Consider the following 20,264-nt stretch of genomic DNA (forward strand, 5'->3'; position numbering starts at 1 on the left):
CATATGGCTTAAATCACATAACTGTACACGTTGTTTAGGGGGACCTGCTGACAGGCCAGTTTACTTTTTGTAGTGTTCTAACTTGTTGATTGTATTTGTGTGTGCAGGAGGATCAGTTTGGAATGTATGCCCTGTACAGCAAGAATAAGCCCCGGTCCGACTCCCTGCTCAGCAGCCATGGGAACGAATTCTTTAAGGTGCGTCTGGAAACTCTGGTAACATTCTTTACTGGGTAAAAAGGTCAGCACTGGTTCACTATGGTGCAGTACAATAGGATTTGGGAAATTCATATCTCACAAAGACTTAGGATGGCTAAAATGAGTAATGTATTGTTTTAAGATTTTTGCGCAATATAATGGTTGTTCTGATCTACACAAAAGACCAAAAGATAACTGAGAATAAAGTGAAAAATATATGTATTTATTTTATGTTTGAATGACATACCATTTGGTAAACCTCAGAAAATTACATTACAAAAGCAAAGTCCTACCCTTTTTATGTCCCGTTAAGTTTTAACTAAAGTAGACATTCAAGAGGAGAGAGAGAGGACATCAATGGATTTTGAACTTGCAAGGAGGACTGGGAGAGGAGCCTTCACATAAGAGAATTTTATCCTGTCCTAAACCCCTCTTCTGAACCCCCTTTTTGTTAAATCTACAAGGTTTTAAAAAACAGATCAGGCCTAAAAGGTGTGTTTATCAAAGAACAGCAACATGATTGGCCAATAGCAACAATGATGTAACAGTCAAAACAACGAACAACAGTGGACAATAATACACAAAATAAGGAACCGGCAACCTATGAAATTTCATTTGCATTTGTCCAATGTCAAAAAGAGAATAAACATATCATGTCCAAAAATATTTCCATAAATGCCACAATTCAAACATTTTGAGGATTTCTTTTAACTGTAATTATTATGAAAGGGCATTTTACGTGTAAAGAAAATAAAAACATGTTTTAATTCTAAGGCTGTAGCTAAACAACCATCTCGTGTCTTAAGCAGGAAAAGTGGCAAACAGACAGTAAAAAAATGTCTGCATTGTCCTCTCACATCCCAGAATAAACAGCTAGATCTGGAGGACAAGATGGACCTTGCATCCTATCTGCTGAAGCCCATCCAGAGGATGAGTAAATATGCCCTGCTGCTGAAAGACCTTATCAAGGAGTGCGGCCAGTCACATGCGCAAGAGTTGAGCGACCTTCGCATCGCCGAGGAGATGGTCAAGTTTCAGCTTCGCCATGGCAACGACCTGCTGGCCATGGACGCCATCCGGGGCTGTGACGTAAGTAGAAAGTGTAAACTTAATGGAGCATTTGTTTTAACGTGGTGTTTTCAAATAGAATACAAATATATTTTTATTATGGCTCTAGAACAAAGATGTCCACAGAAAAAAGTTAAAAGTTTTAAAAGAAGCTCATGTTCTATGACATGGTTCGTGAACATATGGCTTGCGATCCAGATATGGCTATTTTCATTAGTACGTCTGGCTCGGAGATAAGACAAGAGCCATTGTAATCTTTTTGTGACTTTCCTAGATTAGTGTATAAGAAGCCGAAGCAACCCAGTAATTACTAAGTCTGATCCAATTTGTAGGTTAAATATTCAACTACAGTTTACAGACACGGTATTACACCAACATACCCTCTTTTGGATGGGGTCGTTTGGTACTGGGCTCCCACAGAAAGACAAAAATCCCTTAATAAAAGGCTTTAGTTTTCCCTTATACAGTACAAACACACAACACAATAAACGCAAAAGTAAAATCGAAACCAAAACTAAAATCAAAGTTTCAGTGCGTGTTACACCGAGGTTTTATGGTTTTAGGGAATCAAACCCGGATCACTGCGGCAAGAGATTTGAATTCTAGCTACTAGCCAGCTAGGATTGTGGATGTCAAAAGGCATTAAGTTTTATCATCAAATTGTTACTCACTGTGCCACGTTGAACAATGTTGTTTTGACCAACAGTGTAAATGAGCATTATGGAAATGAGTCCAGTCAAAACAACGTTGTATAATGATTGACTAATAATCTTAGCCTTCAAAATTAAAAATATGGTACCGTGAGTGAAAATAGTGTGATGATGATATAAAATGTAATGCCTTTTCTTATGTCATCTAGATGTGGCCAGTGATAACACACTGGATTCAATCTTATTCTTATTCTTTTTATTATCATTGTTATTATTACCAATGTTATTAGTGGGCCAGGCCAGAACAATATTGTCAGACATTAAACCGGTCCGTGGTACAAAAAAACGTTGCCAACCTCTACTTTGTAAGAAAGCTCATTAAACAATCCATGTTCAATGTTGAGACACTTTATAATGAAAACCCACGCAATAAACTAAACACCAGAAAATACCAGAGAATTCTATTGGGTGAGCAGTAAGGGTGGGCAGATCTCTGCACACATAGCACACTACTATAGATACATCCATATCCTTCTTGTTTGCTGTTTTTTGGTCCCATTTTTACACAAAAAAACTCGCACTCTGTTTTGAAAGCATTAGTTACAACAAAAATGACAATCAAAATGTGCCTCATTGATCTTAAGTAACTGCGGGAGTGAGTCCACTTTTAAGTGGTATGTGTGTTTATATGAGACAGATGCTCTCGTATTATTATTATTTCATTGATTTTCACAAACCATCATACGTCACACAGTGAAATAAAATGCTCTGAAAAATTAGCTTTTGTCAGGAAAGCGAGTTTGGTGGTTTTGTTGAATATCGTCTTAACATATACGGTGTGGCTCTCGGGGGAAAAAAAAGCAAAAATTGTGCTTTCAAGGATTCGAAAATGTCCCGACTGCTGTTCTACAAGCACACGTATCCATACAGTATTTTTGAAGTGAATGTCATCTTCCTCTGTATACAGTAGAGTGAAGTCAGCATCCTGCCAGTACTTCCATTGTTGTGTGTGACGCATATGACCCGAGGTTTTTCCTGTCCAGGTGAACCTAAAAGAACAAGGTCAACTTCGCTGCCAAGACGAATTCATCGTCTGGTGTGGACGCAGGAAGTACCTTCGTCACGTCTTCTTGTTTGAAGACCTCATCCTCTTCAGCAAGACTAAAAAAATTGAAGGAGGATATGACATTTACATCTATAAACAATCATACAAAGTAAGTTTTTTCACCAAATTTTTGTGTGGATTTTCTTTTTGACAGATAATTCTTTTTTTTCAATAGACGGCAGAGATAGGCATGACTGAAAATGTTGGCGATAGCGGTCTGCGCTTTGAGATTTGGTTCCGGCGGAGGAAGTCTCAGGACACATTTATCCTGCAAGCAAGCTCTGTGGACACCAAAGCAGTATGGACCTCCATCATAGGGAAAATCCTGTGGAGGCAGGCGCTACGAAACCGGGGTGTGTTTCTTTGTCACTGATAATCCTTTGATTGTGATTGTTTAACATTTTGTTTTGAAGCTTTTTACTAATAAAAGGGCACTTTTTGTGTGTTCTGTCCTGCAGAGTTGCGCATGCAAGAAATGGTGTCAATGGGCATTGGAAGCAAACCTTTCATGGATATTAAGCCCAGCGATGCAGCCATCAATGACAGAGCCATCGACTACATCATGAAGGGGACTGGTAAGACATCTCACACCTTTATTTATACCCATTATTTCTCTGTAATTTACCCATGAGGTTAGCCAGAGGGAAAATAAATGTTCATATTAATTCAAATGGGCAGTATGGAGAAAATGTAACCCAACTTTCTTTTATAATCTGGCAGTTGTCGAAAGATATGACTGTTGAAATTAAATCAAATGTTTTTGTGAAGCTCTTTTGAGGCAAAAAAATTGCCACTCAAAGTCCTGGATAATAGTATTCAGGATACAACAAGACCGCAAAATCCCCGGTCCCATCCCCACCCAACAACCCAAAACACATCATACACAGAAACACAATGGATAAAATACAATATGAAATGAAATGATCTGCATTTATATAGCGCTTTTCAAGTCAATGACTTCCCAAATCTCTTTACAGTGTGCTTCACATTTCCCAATAGCGGCCATGATCTGTGCAGCCATGTAAGGCGCTACTGCTTATTGAGGGTAATTGGGGGTTCAATGTCTTACCCAAGGACACTTCGACATGTAACACGGACAAGCTGGGATTTGAACTGGGATCCCTTAATCCTAAAACGATCGCTCTACCTCCTGAGCTACTGCCGCCCCCAATAAAACCAAAATAAATAGTAATAGAGATCAAATATGATCACAGCAAGGCACAGACTAACCATATAAGGAAAAGGACCTCAGGGAGGCTTATCCACACTTATAGCCTCAGGATTTTCAGCCATTGAACCACACCCACTGAAATATAAGAATTGAAATTAAATTAACTGCAGAACAAAACCTAAAAGAATGAAATAAAAAAGTAAAGTATGATTCAGTAAAAAAAAGAAGTTAAACAGATCAAAAATAAATAAAAATTATCAATTAAAAGCCATATTAAAAAGGTGGGTCTTCAGTCTCCTCTTAAAAATATCAAGGGTCCCTGCAGGGCTGATGTTCTCCGTAGACTGTTCCATCGGTGAAGACCAAAGTGGCCAAATGTTGCTTCACCAGGTTTTGGTCTTCACCCTGGGAACAGTCAACAAAACGCTGACAGAGGACCTCAGGGACCGCAAGGGCTGATATAATAAAAGCAAATCACAGATAAGATGGACCAAGACAATGAAGACATTTAAAAAACAGTAAAAGCAGTTACAGGCTTATGAATTCCTGAGTCAAAATCAGTAAGATTGTATGAACAGAATTTAAAGGTGAATAAAATGATCCTTACAAAATGGGTGTTCTAACTTTTCTTTTGAAGGCTGCAGGCCAAAAAAAGAAGGATGCCAGCGCCATTCTTTAATTACCTGACCTTTAGTTTTATAAATTATAATAATATGAACATTTTTTTTGTTATGATTTTTGAGTTTATGTGGTGGCCTATGCAATTTGTACTGCTTGTTATCAGTTCTCACTGAACTTTTATAACTTTTTTGCAGTTTAAGTCTATAAAATCTCATAAACTATAACGTAAGATCAGTAGAAGTGTCCTAATTTGGGACATTATCATAATCTTTTTTAACTATTTACGCACTGAAGTGCCCATCAAAACATATCTTAAAAATCTTGTAGCCACAAAAAAGGTCTTTTTCTGTAACTAAGTATACTATCAACGCCTAATCATATTGATATTGCAGCCCCTCTAGCACATAGAAAAAAAAAATGTTTATTATTATAAACCCTCCCTTTATTTCATTTTCTTTACAAATCAACACATTTCTTGTAAGGAAATCCCAAAACCCAAATAATGTGTGAATGATACAGAGGTTTCATGTGATTTTTTTAAAAATTGTTTATTTATTTGCATACTGTTAACAGTTTTGTTATTTTTCCTTTTGTAAAGTTCCATTATTTTATTTGTATCTAGTCCCATAACAATAAATAGCCCAGCCAGAGTTAGTATCTCTTTCCAAAATCTCTTGTATTTATTTTAGTTGTCAGAGATTTAATGGTACAATTGGATTGAAATTGAAGTGGGCCCTGCGTTCCTTAGCAAAAATGTGACTCAATACTCCAAACAAATTGGAGACAAGCAAATTTACCATCAGCACTGAGGGACCATTGTTTATGTTGTTATAACCTTGAGAATCGAGTGATAAATATTCCTCCTCTAGGCCAGGTTGTTTTTAGCCGTCGATTTTCGAAAGTTTCTTTGTCTAATGTCACATGTATTTACAAAAAGTACACCATCACCTTTTACAAGTCCTCAAGAGTGAAATTGTTTTATTGTTATTGTAATTATAACTGATTATTCACTTTCCAAATGAAGTATTACATTTTAACCAGCCTGCAGGGTGTGTCATTTCTTTAAATTTTTTTTTTTTTACTTTTTAAAAAAAAACACATTTTTTTTTAAATCAAACACTGCAATACACTAAAAGACAAAGCTGCAAATGGCCCCACGACCATAGATTGGGCACTACCACCTCAGGGAATAATAGGGCGACTTGTTTCTTATCAACACAACATTAAGTTAAAAGAGTAGAAGGAGAATACAATTTATTGTCATTGTAACGTAAAATGCACAAGGAAATCAAAAAGTACCACTCAGATAGTGCAAGAACATTTACAAGCTAAAATAACGCGGTGCTGAATAATAAGTAAAGGGTAATAGTATAAAAATAAATAATATTAAATTGAAATTTGAAAATAAAAAATGGAATGAATCCTTGTCGTTATTGCACATTCTCTTCTCTAAGGTTGACCAGTGTTTTATTTTGCAGCGTTGAGGGTTATTATTGCCTTTGGGTACAAGCCATTTTTCAATATATTACTTCTATCAAGACTTATGGTCCTAAATCATCTACCAGAGTTATTTTCCCTCCTACAATCTTACACCTTGTTTCTTCATGTTGACATCAGAATGTAGGACGAGGGCCTCCATAGCGGTGCCATCATACGAATACTCGGCTTCCATCAAAAGACCACACTCCACCATCTCCAACAGCAGCACCTCCTCGTCCGGCAGCCAGTCTTCGTCCTCCCTGCTTGGATCGCTCAACCTCCATCTGTATTCGTCGCCATCGCACCCGCACGCCCATGCTTACCCGCTGGCTGCAGTGCCTTCCTTCGCCCAGTGGCCGTACGACTGCATCGAAGAAGACGAGCTGGAGCAAGATTCTGGGAGCCAGCCCTCCATGCGTGAGTTGAGATTTTACAGGCAACGTCCTTCAGTTTGGACCGTATTTTGCAGACCATAAGGCGCACCTAAAAACCCCAATACCTGTATGGCTGCAAATGTGAAAGCGCACTTCATTTACTGCAGAATAATAGAGATACGATTAGAAATGTATACGAAAAATTTAGGCATTCGTTGCCATGCAAGGTTTTATGATATACTGTCATTTTTGAGCAATAATTGATCTACACGATAAGCATGGCTGACCCATACTTCAAAAATTGTATGCAACAGTAATTGAGTCAGAGTTTTGTACCACAAGACTACTAGTGGTTAAAATGACAAATGGCAAGGCATTAGATCTTATATCATTATCTCACCATTTTCAAGGAACACTGGTTTACCTAAGTGCATTCTGATAAGTTAAACAGTCTCGTCACTTCTTCAGAAACAAATGTTAGGAAATAGAGAAAACAGAAAGTCTTTCAGCAAAATACTATACAGACGCTGCCCTACTTATGAATGAGATTCTGGACGATCGTTCGAAGTATAATTTGTTCATAAGTTGCTTAACATCCTATATTTTGTATATTTAAGAATAGAATAGAATGTGCCTTTATTGTCATTGTTACAACATGGGATATGCTGTGACAACGAAATTGGACGACTCCAGTCCACATTTACAGTGAGGATAAGGAAACAAAGAGATACAGGAACAAAGAACTAACTGTAAGGTTTAAGGTTTACTGTATATAGGTGTGTTTAAGACTTGTATAAGTAACCTGTATTGTTTTGTACTAATAAAATACACATTTAATAAAATAATGTGCTCTATAAAGATGAATAAAGTATAGTTTCACTTACTTGTGGAAGATGAGCTTCAAGAGTTAGGTGACTTCCTCCTCTGAAAAAAAGCAATCCAACCATTTTCTCAACCGCATCTAGCTTTCTTATTCCATTTAGTTTCAAAAAAACGCTTTACACTTTACACCAATCATATTGAATGGATTCACAAGATATTAAACAATAAAAATGTCAAAGTTCTTCTATAGAACAGTATGTTTACACAAGAACTGGGAAGAGGACGCGGATTTCTTCTGCGGGTTGGATGCAGGGTGACCTCTTACAGCCCCACATGCGGGTAGTGGCTGAAAGAAGCACTACAGTACTGTCCTGTACTCAGAAAAAGGTGCACACAATACAAAATCTAAATTACAGCAATGTCCAGATATTTTTTAAGTATTAAGTATTTTTTTCCATATCGACTGTTTTTCGTAACCCGAACGGTCTTAAGTAGGAGAGCGTCTGTATAAGTTCTTTTATGTAAGCATACATATTAAAACTGAAGTTATTGACACACAGATGAAGAAGTGGAGAGTGATTAATCAGAATACACTCTGCAAATCAGTATGTTAGCGTAAAAATAGTGTCACAATGGGATAAGCTCTAATACCTTTTCATATGTCATCTGTACCACTAGAAGTAAGTGTCAGTGCTCCCAGCGCCACTAACAGCTGTTTTGTTTAGCAGAATTACAGTGGAGTGTACACCTTATACTGAACATACAGAAGCTTTGTTTTGTTTTTTGTTTTCCTCATGTTCAAAATAATGTTTCACTCATTCATTCATTCATTCAATCAAACTCTTACTCTAGTCTCAGTTTTATGCACCTTATAGTCCAGTGCGCCTTGTCTATGAAAAATATATGACAAAAAAAAACATCTGGGGGTTTGCGCCTCATAATTCAGTGCACCTTATGACGTGGAAAATATAGTATACATATTGATTTTAATAAACGCCATTGTGTGTTGCATGTCAGTCACAGAGAGTTCAGAGACGTCATCCCAGTGCACTTCCAGTGACAGCGTGACCGGTCTGAGCACCCTCACTTTACCCGGAGCCACTGACGGACTTTTGGACTCGTTCAACAACAACAGCAATGAGGAATCTTCTTCCTTCAGCTGCTCTTCTCTTGCGCCTTCCTCCATAGACGCCTCCTCGCTCTTCTCTATTAATGAAGACCTCCAACCACAGAGCAACAATTTCATCACAGCAGTAAGTCTTTGTTTTTTTTAAAACAAGTGAAGTTCAGAACGATTGAATTGTGCTTAACAAATGTAAGTTACTTACACAAATATTAATGTGAGCAGACCTGTAGTTGTTCTCATGCTAAACCTCAAGATTAATGTCATGGTGCCTCTTTATACAAACCCCCAAAAAGTGAGTCGGTGTAAATATTATGATTTGGAATATGAATAAACATCACTTGCATGTTTTTTCAATTCCAAAGTTTTATACAAGCAGCGTTGAATAAGTCAATTTTGATTATTCAATTGGTGCCAAATTTGCCACCACCCAAGAACAGGTCAGGGACCATCAACAAGCGGTGGCCTTGCGGGTAGGGCGCCCGCCCCGAGACTGGGAGGTTGCTGATTCAAGACTCAGCCAGGTCATACCTAAGACTTACAAACATTGGTACCCATTGCCTCCCTGCTTGGCGTTCAGCATTAGGGTTTGGAATTGGGGGTTTTGGTCATCTAATGACACCCAACACATCAGTTGGGTTCAAATGGACCCATGAGAATCTCATTGTAAGAATGTGGTACCATTAAAACTAAAACTGAAACTACCTTAATCAGGGCTGTCTCAGTAGAGTGGTTAGCCCTGAATCCTGATTGCATGGATTCAAAAAGATTGTTCTCGGATATTAAATCATTCAGCTGCTGTGCCACAACTTTTTCAAGTACTTTAGAAAGAAAGGGTAGGTTTGACACAGGTCTATAATTACATATGCTTTCTGGATCAAGGCTGGACTGTGTCAGTGTAGGTTTAGTAACAGCAGACTTAAAAGCCGCTGGAACTACACCTGAGGAGAGTGATATGTTTATAATATTTAGAACTGTAGGTCCAAAGACCCCAAAAAGACCTTTAATCAGCGAACTTGGAAGCAGGTCAAACAGACAGGTAGTCAGTTTGGCCGTTTTTACCACCTGTTTAAGATTATGAAGTGACAGATCACTAAATCGGGAAAAAAATCGCTGGACAGCCACCTTGTCGCGCATCTGTAATTTTCAGACCTTTAATATGTGACGTATATACATGTTTGTAATGTTCCTTTTCTCCCTTAAGAAAGACTGATATATTTTGCAAAAAGGTAAACCAAAGTTGTTCTGCATTCTTTAAAAGTCAAGTCATTTTTACACAAATTCTAACATCACCAATGTTGACTATTCCTCATGAAAGAGCCTGAACAGAGAGGCAGTAGATAGCAGCCCCATTTCAAAATGCCACTTTTGCCATCTTGTTTTTGTCAGAGCCAGACTTCTCATATAGGCCTGTCGACAATGGTCTAGCTCAGTAAGTATTAAGCATCGGCATTGTGGTCGCCATGAATAGCCTGCTGAAAAAGCGTGCCAATGACAACTCGTAACTTTGTTACTAATACAGCATGAGTGAAAATCATGCATGCTCGCGCGGGTTGGTTGAATATTCGGTTTTTGACTTGCCTGCCGTTTCTTCGTGCACTGTTGTCATTTTTTTTGCATGTTTTTCAATGCATATTGAAGGAACAGCAAATATTTGAAGTTAACACACCCCTGTTTGAATGCCTCTTTCTTAAAAGTTAACCTATAAACTGTGTTCAACGTTTGTTCTTTGGAGAGTTTAAATCAGCAACTGAAATAATGTGTTTGCACAAGTTCACACCCTCTTGTAACTGGACTTTTGTGTGTTCATGATTCAAGTTTTTTTTACTCATGTTAAATGGAAGCCAGGCAACCCTTTTAAAGGCTTTAGCAAAATGACAGATTTCTTTGTTCAAATACTGTTTGGTGACACATTTACTCGAAATTTCAGATTTTGAAATGCTCCAATAGAACCAGTCTAATAAGGTCAAGTGCAGGAAAGGGCCTCTTAGCTCATTGTTTTTCCAACCTTTTTTGAGCCACTTATTCATAAAAAAATCTTGAGGCACACCATCAGTAGAAATGGTTTCAAACTGAATTCCCAGCACCAGTTTCATGTTGTATCTGTTTTTTAAAACTTAAGTTCACATATTGCCTAATTTTGATATTTTTAGGATCATTTGTGGACACCGTGGCTCAGGAAGTAATACAGGTCATTATATTTTGGGTAATATATTTTTAACCTAGTAGAGTGTATTTGAACCTTGTTTGTCTTGAAAAATAGTAAAATTAATGCTTCAAATAAAGAAATATTTCCAGGTATAGGAATACAATAATTTAACGATGTGTTAGTGTTTTTATTTTTTGAGGAAGGGTGGGGGTAAGAAATCATTCTTTGTAATCAGCAAAGTTGTGTGCAAGCTTTTCACTTTATTTGATGTATTATTGTTATCTTTGCATTGCTTCTTCAAAAAATGTATTTTCTTCAAATATTTCATTGTACTATGAGCAGATAATTTGTATATAAAAAGAAGGGAAAAAAAATATGTGCTTCACTCTTAAACAGCTTTGTTAAAAAAATAAGTTTATCAAATATACTGTGCTAACTCATGAGCAGATCATTTATTTATAAAAATTATAAAAAGTGCCATCTGCTGCAACCCACTAATATTGATGAATGTTGGTTACTTGGCTGATCAATAGGAAAAAGCAAAGACAATAAACAATCGCATGCATTTTTAAAAACTATACAAGAGCTCACGGCACACTGGCTGAAAAACACTTTCTTAGACATAACTAGAGGTAGGAATTATCAACAGCTCTAAATAGAAGTCTTGGTAGGGGCAAAAATGTTCAATTTCATACTGAAAAGCAAAATGAAAATGCCAGGAAAAGCCTCCATAAAGAGATGAAATATGTGATCAATATGTGCTCGTAACAGTGACAAGATTGTTCTGAATTACATGGACCATGAATTTACATCAGCACGGCGGAGCGGTGGTTAGCAGTCCTGAGGTCGTGGCTTTAAATCCAGCTACCAACCTTCCTGTGCGGGGTTTGCATGTTCTCCCCGTGCTTGCGTGGGTTTCCTCCGGGCACTCCGGTTTCCTCCCACACTCCAAAAACATGCATGTCAGATTAGATTAATTGGCCGGTCAAAATTGTCCCTAGGTGTGAATGAGCGAGCGAATTGTCTGTCCCTGTGTGCCCTGCGGCTGGCTGGCAACCAGTTCAGGGTGTCCCCTGCCCACTGCCCGGAGATGGCTGGGATGGGCTCCAGCACCCCCGCGACCCTACTGAGGATAAGCGGTGAAGATAATGGATGGATGGATGAATACATGTGATTGGTTCGTGGACAAAGCCATGTCCACAGTTGTGAGGGTGTGCACACTTATGCAATCACATTACTTCACTTTTTATCTTTTAATATTTACTGTAAAACACTCCTAATTTTACCTAATTGAATTTCCACATGCTATATCTCAGGTTATAGTATATTTTTTATTGTTAAATGTCAGACAGGTTACCAGTAGGTGCAGTTGATGCTTTGAAAACAAACAAGACCCAGGATTTGTAATAGGCATGTTCCGAAGGCTGTGCAATTGGGCAAATAGTACAAAGGGGCGTGGCAACCAATCTCTGAGTTCATCAATTTTAGGGAAGGAAAAAAAAAAACAGGTGTGAATCAGGGGGCGCCTATTTAAGGATGATGAAGCCAGCACAGGTTGAACATGCATTTGAGGTAAATAGGGCGTTCATTGATTAAAAAGTTGATTAGAGAGCAAAGAATCGATAAATGGGGGGGAAAAATGTTGGCTTTTCAGCTAAAATGATCTCCAATACCTTAAAATGGGTAGAAAAACCAAAGACACCTGGATTAAAACGAAAGATAACTGATAAAATGGACCGGATAAAAAACAGAATGGCAAAGGCTCAGCCAAAGATCAGCTCCAGGACGATCTAACACAGTCTGCAGTTACCTGTAAGTGCCGTGACAGTTTGAAGACGTCTGTGTGAAGCAAATTTATTTTCAAGAATCCCACGCAAAGTCCCATGTTAAAAAAGGCATGTGCAGAAGAGGTTGCAATTCGCCAAAGAAGACATGAACTGGCCTAAAGAAAAATGAGGGAACATTTTGTGGACTGATGAAAGTAAAATTGTCCTTTTAGGTCCAGTGACCACCCAAACTCTGAATTCAAACCTCGGTACACATTAAAGACAGTTTGTGTATATCAAGATACTTAAGGAGGTTATGTTGCCTTATGCTGAAGAGGACATGTCCTTTAAATGAGGGTGTTTCAACAAGATAATGATCCGAAATACACCCGTAGACGAGCAAAGTAAAAAAACAATAAAATGAATGTTCCGGAGTGGCCAGCCCAATCCCCAGATCTCAATCTAATTCAGAACTTGTAGGGTGATATCAAAAATTCTGTTTGTGAAGCAAAACCAAGAAATGTAAATTAATTGTGGAATGTTGTTAAGCAATCATAAGGTGAAATAACAACTGAAATTTGCCACAAGTCGGTTGACTCTTTGCCACACAGATGTGAAGCAGTTACAAAAGAACAGTGGTCGTGCAGGTAAATTTTAGGATTGTTAAATCCTATCATTTTTGGAAATACAAAATAGTTTTGAGTTTGTACAGTCAACAGCAGACACTGCTATTATTTTGAACTATTTTTCCAATTGCACAACCTTTGGAGCGTGCCTATTATGAATGCTAGGTCTTGTTTGTTTCCTGAGGCTCTACTACACCAACTGGTAACTTATTTGGCATGCAACAATAAAAATTACCCTAAAATCTGAGATATTCTGGTTAGTCACATTGCAATGCTATCATTTTGAACAGCACTGTGGTTCACATTTCTATTTGTGAAAAAGACTGCATATATTTGATATAAACAATTGGTTTCATAATTTATAATGCAAATATGATTTATACGCACCTAAAAAAGGTATCTGTCAAAGTGTCAATTCACCTTGCATCCAAGCGCAAATGAAACTTAAATAATTTTTCTTCTTTGCAGCTCTGAAGTTACAAGAATGACCACATTCCAGTGAAGACAACGTCACTAATCGGAGATTATGATTTAGAAGCATCTCAATTATCACAATGGTACTCATTCGGTTTGTTACATTTCATGAACAGTATGCACCTGTGTTTATATTGTTTTCTGTTTTTATTATTGTTTTGTAATTTACAAAGGACAACAAGCCCCTGTTTTTTTGTTTTGTTTTTTTGCTGTCCAGCCCTTGTGAGACTTGTACAGATGATTAAAAAATAGGTTTGTTTTAAAACTTTATTTCGTTGTGTGTTGTTATCAATAGTCTTTACTATTTCGAGAAAGCAACAAATATGCAACAACCGCACGTAATCAAAATCAAACGGGGCGGAGGGTAAGGGGAAAGGATTTTCCTTTTCACAACATTTACACTGACAGCAAGGTTTTTTTTTCATTTTGCCCTAAAAGTTGAGATGCACATTCACTGTGATCCTCATTTTTTCCACTTGCCACTGGAGATCCACACGCAGAGGATTACACTGAGCACAAGTTGAAATCCCAGTATGCAAAGTTCTACCACCTTCATCGTCAAGTAGTTTTGTTCTTTGTGCCACAGACTGAGATCGGCGGTCATCAAAGCCACAGCTACTAATGCGAAAACAACGCAGGCTCTGTTGATTGTCAGGGACACCTGAAAAAAAAACTGCATCAGTTCGAAGAAACTATTGCATTTTTTTTAACATACATTCTTACTTACAGTTTCTAATACCGGATATTTTATCAGCATGCTGGATACAACTCCTGCCATAATAAACTGAAAAGCAGCAACACTTCAAATGATTGAGGAAAAAAAACAACATCAAAGTCATGTGAGTATTTCTTACAAGCATCCCGGTCATGTGAGAAACTCTGAAAAGCGTTTCAAGCGAATGGTTGATGCTGAAGTTGGCGGCCTTTGTGAGGCCGATACCAACGCTGGGTAGTCCACTTATAACCTGCAGGGACTGATTATGATGATGATTATTTTTCAAAACACAGATACCGGGAAGAGAAATGTGCTTATTATCATCCATCCATCCATTATCTGCACCACTTATCCTCAGTAGGGTCGCGTGGTTGCTGGAGCCCATCCCAGTTATCCCACCCTGAACTGGTTGGCAGCCAGTCGCAGGGCACACAGAGACAGACAATTCACTCGCTAAATAACACCTAGGGACAATTTGGACTTGTCACAGACCAGGAACGGAGACGGGACCCAATTGCGTTCGTTTTACTCAGTTTCTATTAAGAAGAACAGGACTTGCATCCGCGATCCGATGATCGTCGGTCACGGGTAGCAGATAGCAGTAACGCGGAAGTGGCACTTTCGTGTCGAGTGAAGGTAGTCGTTGACAGCGAGAAAAACAGGTCGATGGCCGGGGCGGAGGAGCAAAAACATAAACGGGTCCAGATTAGAGGTCGGCAACAGCTATCAGACAGAAAACCGGGCAGGATTGAGTCGGAGAGTCACAAAAGCTTGCCTAGCTTGGAGCATAGGTTTGCAGACGATCTGACGGGTTCTTTCAGGAAGGCAGGAGTTTAAAAAGAGTCCAACAGCCAATCAGGGTCCGTGGCTGTTGGCGCCAACGGGGCAGTCACGGGTGCCCCGCATCAGTGATCATGACAGGACTGTCCAATTAACCTGACATGCATGTTTTTGGAATGTGGGAGGAAACCGGAGTACCCGGAAAAAAACCACGCAAGCACGGGGAGAACATGCAAACTCCACACAGGAAGGTTCGATCTCATGACCTCAGAACCGTGCCGCACATTCGCTAACCACTACGCTGCCGTGCTTGCTTATTATCAACATGAAGAATACAGTATTTCTATGTGTTGAATAAAAAGTAAGTCGGTCTACATTGCATGTGAAACTTCTTTTGGGGCATTTCAGAGGAAGACCACAAGCCTCTATGGCAGTTTCCTGTAGCAGACAGGCTGGACAGCCTTTCACCACAAAACCGCCATTTGCAGTATGTCTGTGTTCATTTTGCACGTGCACAAAGATTACATCGGTATAGTCAAGTCAAGTCACATTTATTTGTATAGCCCTTAATCACAAAAATGTTTCAAAAGACTGCACAGGATTACAATTACACCATTAAGCTTTTAGAATACCATTTCATCTAATATACTAATATATGCTCAAATTAATCGATTTATTGGGGGGGGTCATCGGCACCCTTATTTAATGTTTCCTCAATGCGATAGAAATTAAAGATGTCTTTGATTGCCGATACAGTTTGTATTGTAGATTGTGGAATATTTATAATCGGTATTGTCCTTTTTGTGTATGTGGTGGGCATTGTTGGGACAAACGCCTTACAAGACTGCCGGTGGGCTGAAAAAGGGAAAATGTTTTTAAGTAAATCCAGATAGAATAGATATTTAAGTCTTAATTTAGGTTTTGTTTTGAAGTCAAGTGAAACATTTTTTGTATTACAGTCGACACCTCATGGAAGGAGGAGGGTTAGGAGTCGTTTGGGAAGTGTAATGTATTTCACAATACTAATTTTTACCTGTATGGTGATACATTTCAAATAATCATCTTTTCCTTCCTTATAATGACCAATCACAACTCATCCGTTTTATAATTTTTTGAAAAACATTTTTAGTTAGTCCAGGATTGGTCTCCAAGCAATTGTAATGTAATTTACAGTGCACACCCACGGACACACTGCCCACCCAAAGGAAACTGGATTTAGTGGTGAGAGCTGTCAGAAAATAATATATAAGAACAAATAAAATAAAAAAACAATAATTTAATGAAGAAAATGAATTCATAATTTGAATAAGAAAATGTATACTTGTACTTGATTACGGCAGCACAGTGGTTAGCGCTTGTGCGGCACAGTTCATGTCATGGGAACCTGTCGTGGGTTCAAATCCAGCTCCAGACTTCCTGTGCGGAGTTTGTATGTTCTCCCCGTGCTTGGGTTTCCTCCGGGCACTCCGGTTTCCTCCCACGTTCCAAAAACATGCATTTCAGGTGAATTGGCCGGTCCAATTTGTCCCTAGGTGTGAATGAGCGAATGAGTTGTCGGTCCCTGTGTGCCCTGCGATTGGCTGGCAACCAGTTCAGGGTGTCCCCTGCCCACTGCCCAGAGATGGCTGGGATGGGCTCCAGCCCCCCACGACCCTAATGAGGATAAGCGGTATGGCTAATGAGATGAGATGAGATACTTCTACTTAATTATATTTGCATGTATTTTTTCCTTCTACAGTGAATGTCCAAGCTACTTAATTTTTGAACTTTTTTCATAATAAACCTCAGAGGGGAAAAAATAATAAATAAAGCAAAAAAAAAATCGCAGGAAAAGGAAACGAAAGGGAAAGTAAAGGTCTGCCTTTCATATAGCACTTTTCAAGTCAATGAAGACCTCCTAAAGCGTTTTTCAATGTGCTTTACAAACACCCATTCACACACACTCACACACCGATAGCAGCAAGGCAACTACTTGCTTATTGGGGACATTAGGGATTCAGTGTCTTGCCCAGGGACAATTCAACATATAACACGGAGGGGCAGGGAATCGAACTCGCGGCTTCTTGATCCCGAGACGAGCGCTTTACCTCCTGAGTTGCTACTGGGAAAAAGGTTGGAAAAGAAAGGGAAAAAAAATACAAAGAAAGAAGAAAAAAGCAGAAAAAATACAGGTTGGGGGGTCCCTTGTTTAAGTATATTACTAATAATAATGTAATATTCTGCACAAATGAATATGTTTATTATTGTGAAACACATCCCTGAAAAACACTGGAAACTGCTGTGCAAAAATATTGAATGGTAAAATAATTGTGCCTCCCCGTGCATTTGATATGCCCCCCTGAGACACATGTCTGGCCACGGCCATGGCTGTCATGTCCTGCACGGTTGTCATGGCGCCCAGCTGGCCCCGCCCCTTGACACCGGCTGAGACGCATTGGACTGATTGCTTTTGGAGTACTTAAACGCTCCTTTCGGGACTGCCCGTTGCCAGACCATTGTTTAACCCTCGTTGAAACCCTGTCCATGCCCATTTGATCTGAGTAATGCCTAGTTTGTAATTTTGATTGCCTTTGAACCTGTTTTGTTTTGTTTTTGGTCCGTTTGTGTGTTGGACAACTTTTCTTTCCTAATTAAAGTGACAGATCGTCTACGCATATGAGTTCCGACTTCCTGCTTCCTGGTCCGTTTCCTGACAATGGCTGCAGTGATGATTTAAGCCAGAAGGTGTTGTCAGCTAGTACAACATTTTCCAATTCTGGACAGCACCTCTAAATCTATAAAAAAATCAAGACTGATCCTGTCCCCGTACCAACTAACCAAAAAAATTGTATTCTTCTCACCCCGATCAAGGAGGTTTTCATCTGAAGCATCTCTTGCAAAGCCGGTGTCTCATCTTGTCCGACTTTTGTTGCCTGGTAGCGTACCACTCCGGGCATTTCCTTGGCATTATTGCACATGTTTCGGTCGTCTTCTTCAATCTCCATTGATAATTCTGAACACGCCATGATGCACTTACCTGAAAATACATATCGTACTTCTGTTTGTATAGCTTTATACGTGTTACAAATTTGGGACTTTTGGCTATGATGAATTATGCCGAACTGCATTACTGTGCGTAATAGTAATGATTAAGTAATGGAATTTTTGTAAAGTGTTTGCTCCATTTTTGCAAACCGGCATCTTCTAACTATCACAAGACTCTCGATTTCAGCTAGAGTACGTGAAAATATACGGTAGTGTTTACACACAAAGCATTTTTATTAGTTTGTTTATCTGTTCTGTGGTCAAAAATATTAAATGCCCATTTTCTTTGTACTAGTGCATTTTTTAAGTAGTACATACAATTAAGTTTGTCATTATCATACTGTACTGTTTTTTTTACGTTTTATATTAGATTTAGATTTGTTTCTTTTTGCTAATATTCACATTTTCCTTAGTTTTCGTCACCACCTGGTATGTTGTCATCATGGTAAATATGATATTAAAAATATATTGAACGGTTGTTGCAGCACGGCGGCGCAGTGGTTAGCGCCTGTGTGGCACAGTTCTAAGTTCTTGGGAACCTCCTGTGTGGGTTCAAATCCAGCTACCGGACTTACTGTGCGGAGTTTGTATGTTCTCCCCGTGCTTGCGTGGGTTTCCTCCGGACACTCCGGTTTCCTCCCACATTCCAAAGACATGCATTTCAGGTGGATTGGCCGGTTCAAATTGTCCCTAGGTGTGAATGAGCGAGCGAGTTGTCTGTCCCTGTGTGCCATGCGATTGGCTGGCAACCAGTTCAGGGTGTCCCCTGCCCACTGCCCGATGATTGCTGGGATGGGCTCCAGCACCCCCGCAACCCTACTGAGGATAAGCGGTGCAGCTAATGAGATGAGATGAGATGAACGGTTGTATTTATTAAACAGTGAAGTTCTTTCTTACCTAATTTCACAATTTTTAGGTGTTTTTTTTTTTCAAAATCACTGAATTTTCACATTATATTCTGAATATTATTAATACAATGACTATGGAGTGCTTTAGTGTGCTGAGTGTCTGCAGATGCAGAGTGAGGCACGCACTTTTCCTGCCTCATGGCAGAGGGCGATAGTGAGACCGAGGATTCTGATTTGGTCCGCACCGCAGCCCCAAACAATACGATTTGTGATAGTATTTGCAGGCTAACAAGTCAAGCCATCCAATAGTTTTTTTTTTCTTGTTGCTTAGACTTTTTTTCATAATGGACGATAACCTATCTATCGATACTTTCATTCAAAAGGAACAGCGCATGGACTTTATTTTTAAGTTAAGACATTAACGTATTTTCTATGCTAGAGTTTTTTTCATTGCTTTTTTTTCTGTTAATCAAATGATGAATAGGACGTAGGTTCATTTATTTGTAAATCTGAGAAATCAACCTCACCGCACATCACTGAGGCGTGTTCAGGAGAGTGAGCGATTGCTATCGCTAGCTATCGCTAGCTTCTGAACGGCCAATGATTATTGAGCGCTCGCGTGCCCGAGTAATCACGGGAGAAAGACCGCTTACTTTGATTTCCAACATGGCGTCGACAGTGCTGAACATGGAGGATCTCACCCTGACGAGTGCTGTTGGCGATGTAATATATCGTCTTACATTGCCTGGTAATGTTTGTGAACAATGCAAGACAGGTATGACCCTTCCACTGCGTTTAGGATAACCTTAACTGTGTCAATATGCGAACTGTCGCTCATATCAGCCAACTCGCTCAAAGCAAGCTGTAGAACGAAATCCATTGTACTGTCGTCGGCCATTTTGGATCAGTAAGGCAATCACAGTGAGCGATTACAAAACGTTCAGCAGTGCGCGGCAAGCGATTAACAAGCGACTACATGTCTGATTACTCTCCTGAACACGCCTCTGGTCAATAGTCGACAAAAGGTTCATTGCCAAGGAGGATTCTTCATTTTGGGTTAATTAATTTAATTACGTATTGATTTAAACTGATATACAGTACACAGATAGATTAATTATCCAACTTTTTTTATTGTTTACAGTTTTTTTGCAATAATACACGACTAATGTTTGATATATTTAATAATATATGAATGTAATTGTTAATATAGATGATATGTTGTTACTTACCGAGCCCCAAATGGTTTGTCTGCACAACCAGTGTCCTATAGTC

General features: G+C 39.0%; 2 protein-coding genes across 3 annotated transcripts in view; one reads left to right on the plus strand and one right to left on the minus strand.

Annotated features, from left to right (window-relative positions):
- plekhg4b (pleckstrin homology domain containing, family G (with RhoGef domain) member 4B) overlaps nucleotides 1-13,895 on the plus strand; it is a 29,362-nt gene extending 15,467 nt beyond the window's left edge. Inside the window, exons 16-24 of one of the 2 annotated variants that reach the window (XM_088327281.1) lie at nucleotides 108-197; nucleotides 1,062-1,286; nucleotides 2,959-3,129; nucleotides 3,196-3,373; nucleotides 3,479-3,595; nucleotides 6,430-6,708; nucleotides 8,505-8,740; nucleotides 10,000-10,042; nucleotides 13,620-13,895. In XM_088327281.1, the coding sequence (XP_088183407.1) occupies nucleotides 108-197; nucleotides 1,062-1,286; nucleotides 2,959-3,129; nucleotides 3,196-3,373; nucleotides 3,479-3,595; nucleotides 6,430-6,708; nucleotides 8,505-8,740; nucleotides 10,000-10,038 (1,335 nt within the window). In that variant the 3' untranslated portion in view covers nucleotides 10,039-10,042; nucleotides 13,620-13,895. The remainder of the gene's footprint in view (nucleotides 1-107; nucleotides 198-1,061; nucleotides 1,287-2,958; nucleotides 3,130-3,195; nucleotides 3,374-3,478; nucleotides 3,596-6,429; nucleotides 6,709-8,504; nucleotides 8,741-9,999; nucleotides 10,043-13,619) is intronic. The other variant, XM_088327282.1, reaches the window with a different exon arrangement.
- A 193-nt stretch (nucleotides 13,896-14,088) lies between these two features.
- On the minus strand, nucleotides 14,089-20,261 carry LOC148372694 (uncharacterized). Its single transcript, XM_088327720.1, has 5 exons — nucleotides 20,222-20,261; nucleotides 17,961-18,136; nucleotides 14,480-14,599; nucleotides 14,353-14,409; nucleotides 14,089-14,286 (listed from the first exon to the last, which is right to left on the minus strand). Exons 2-5 carry the CDS (start codon nucleotides 18,123-18,125, stop codon nucleotides 14,089-14,091), a joined length of 540 nt encoding a protein of 179 aa, XP_088183846.1. The 5' UTR covers nucleotides 18,126-18,136; nucleotides 20,222-20,261.
- Nucleotides 20,262-20,264: the final 3 nt, after the last annotated feature.

This window comes from Urocampus carinirostris, chromosome 2, assembly GCF_059441175.1.
Source record: "Urocampus carinirostris isolate Australia breed hairy pipefish chromosome 2, RoL_Ucar_1.0, whole genome shotgun sequence".
Taxonomy (NCBI): domain Eukaryota; kingdom Metazoa; phylum Chordata; class Actinopteri; order Syngnathiformes; family Syngnathidae; genus Urocampus; species Urocampus carinirostris.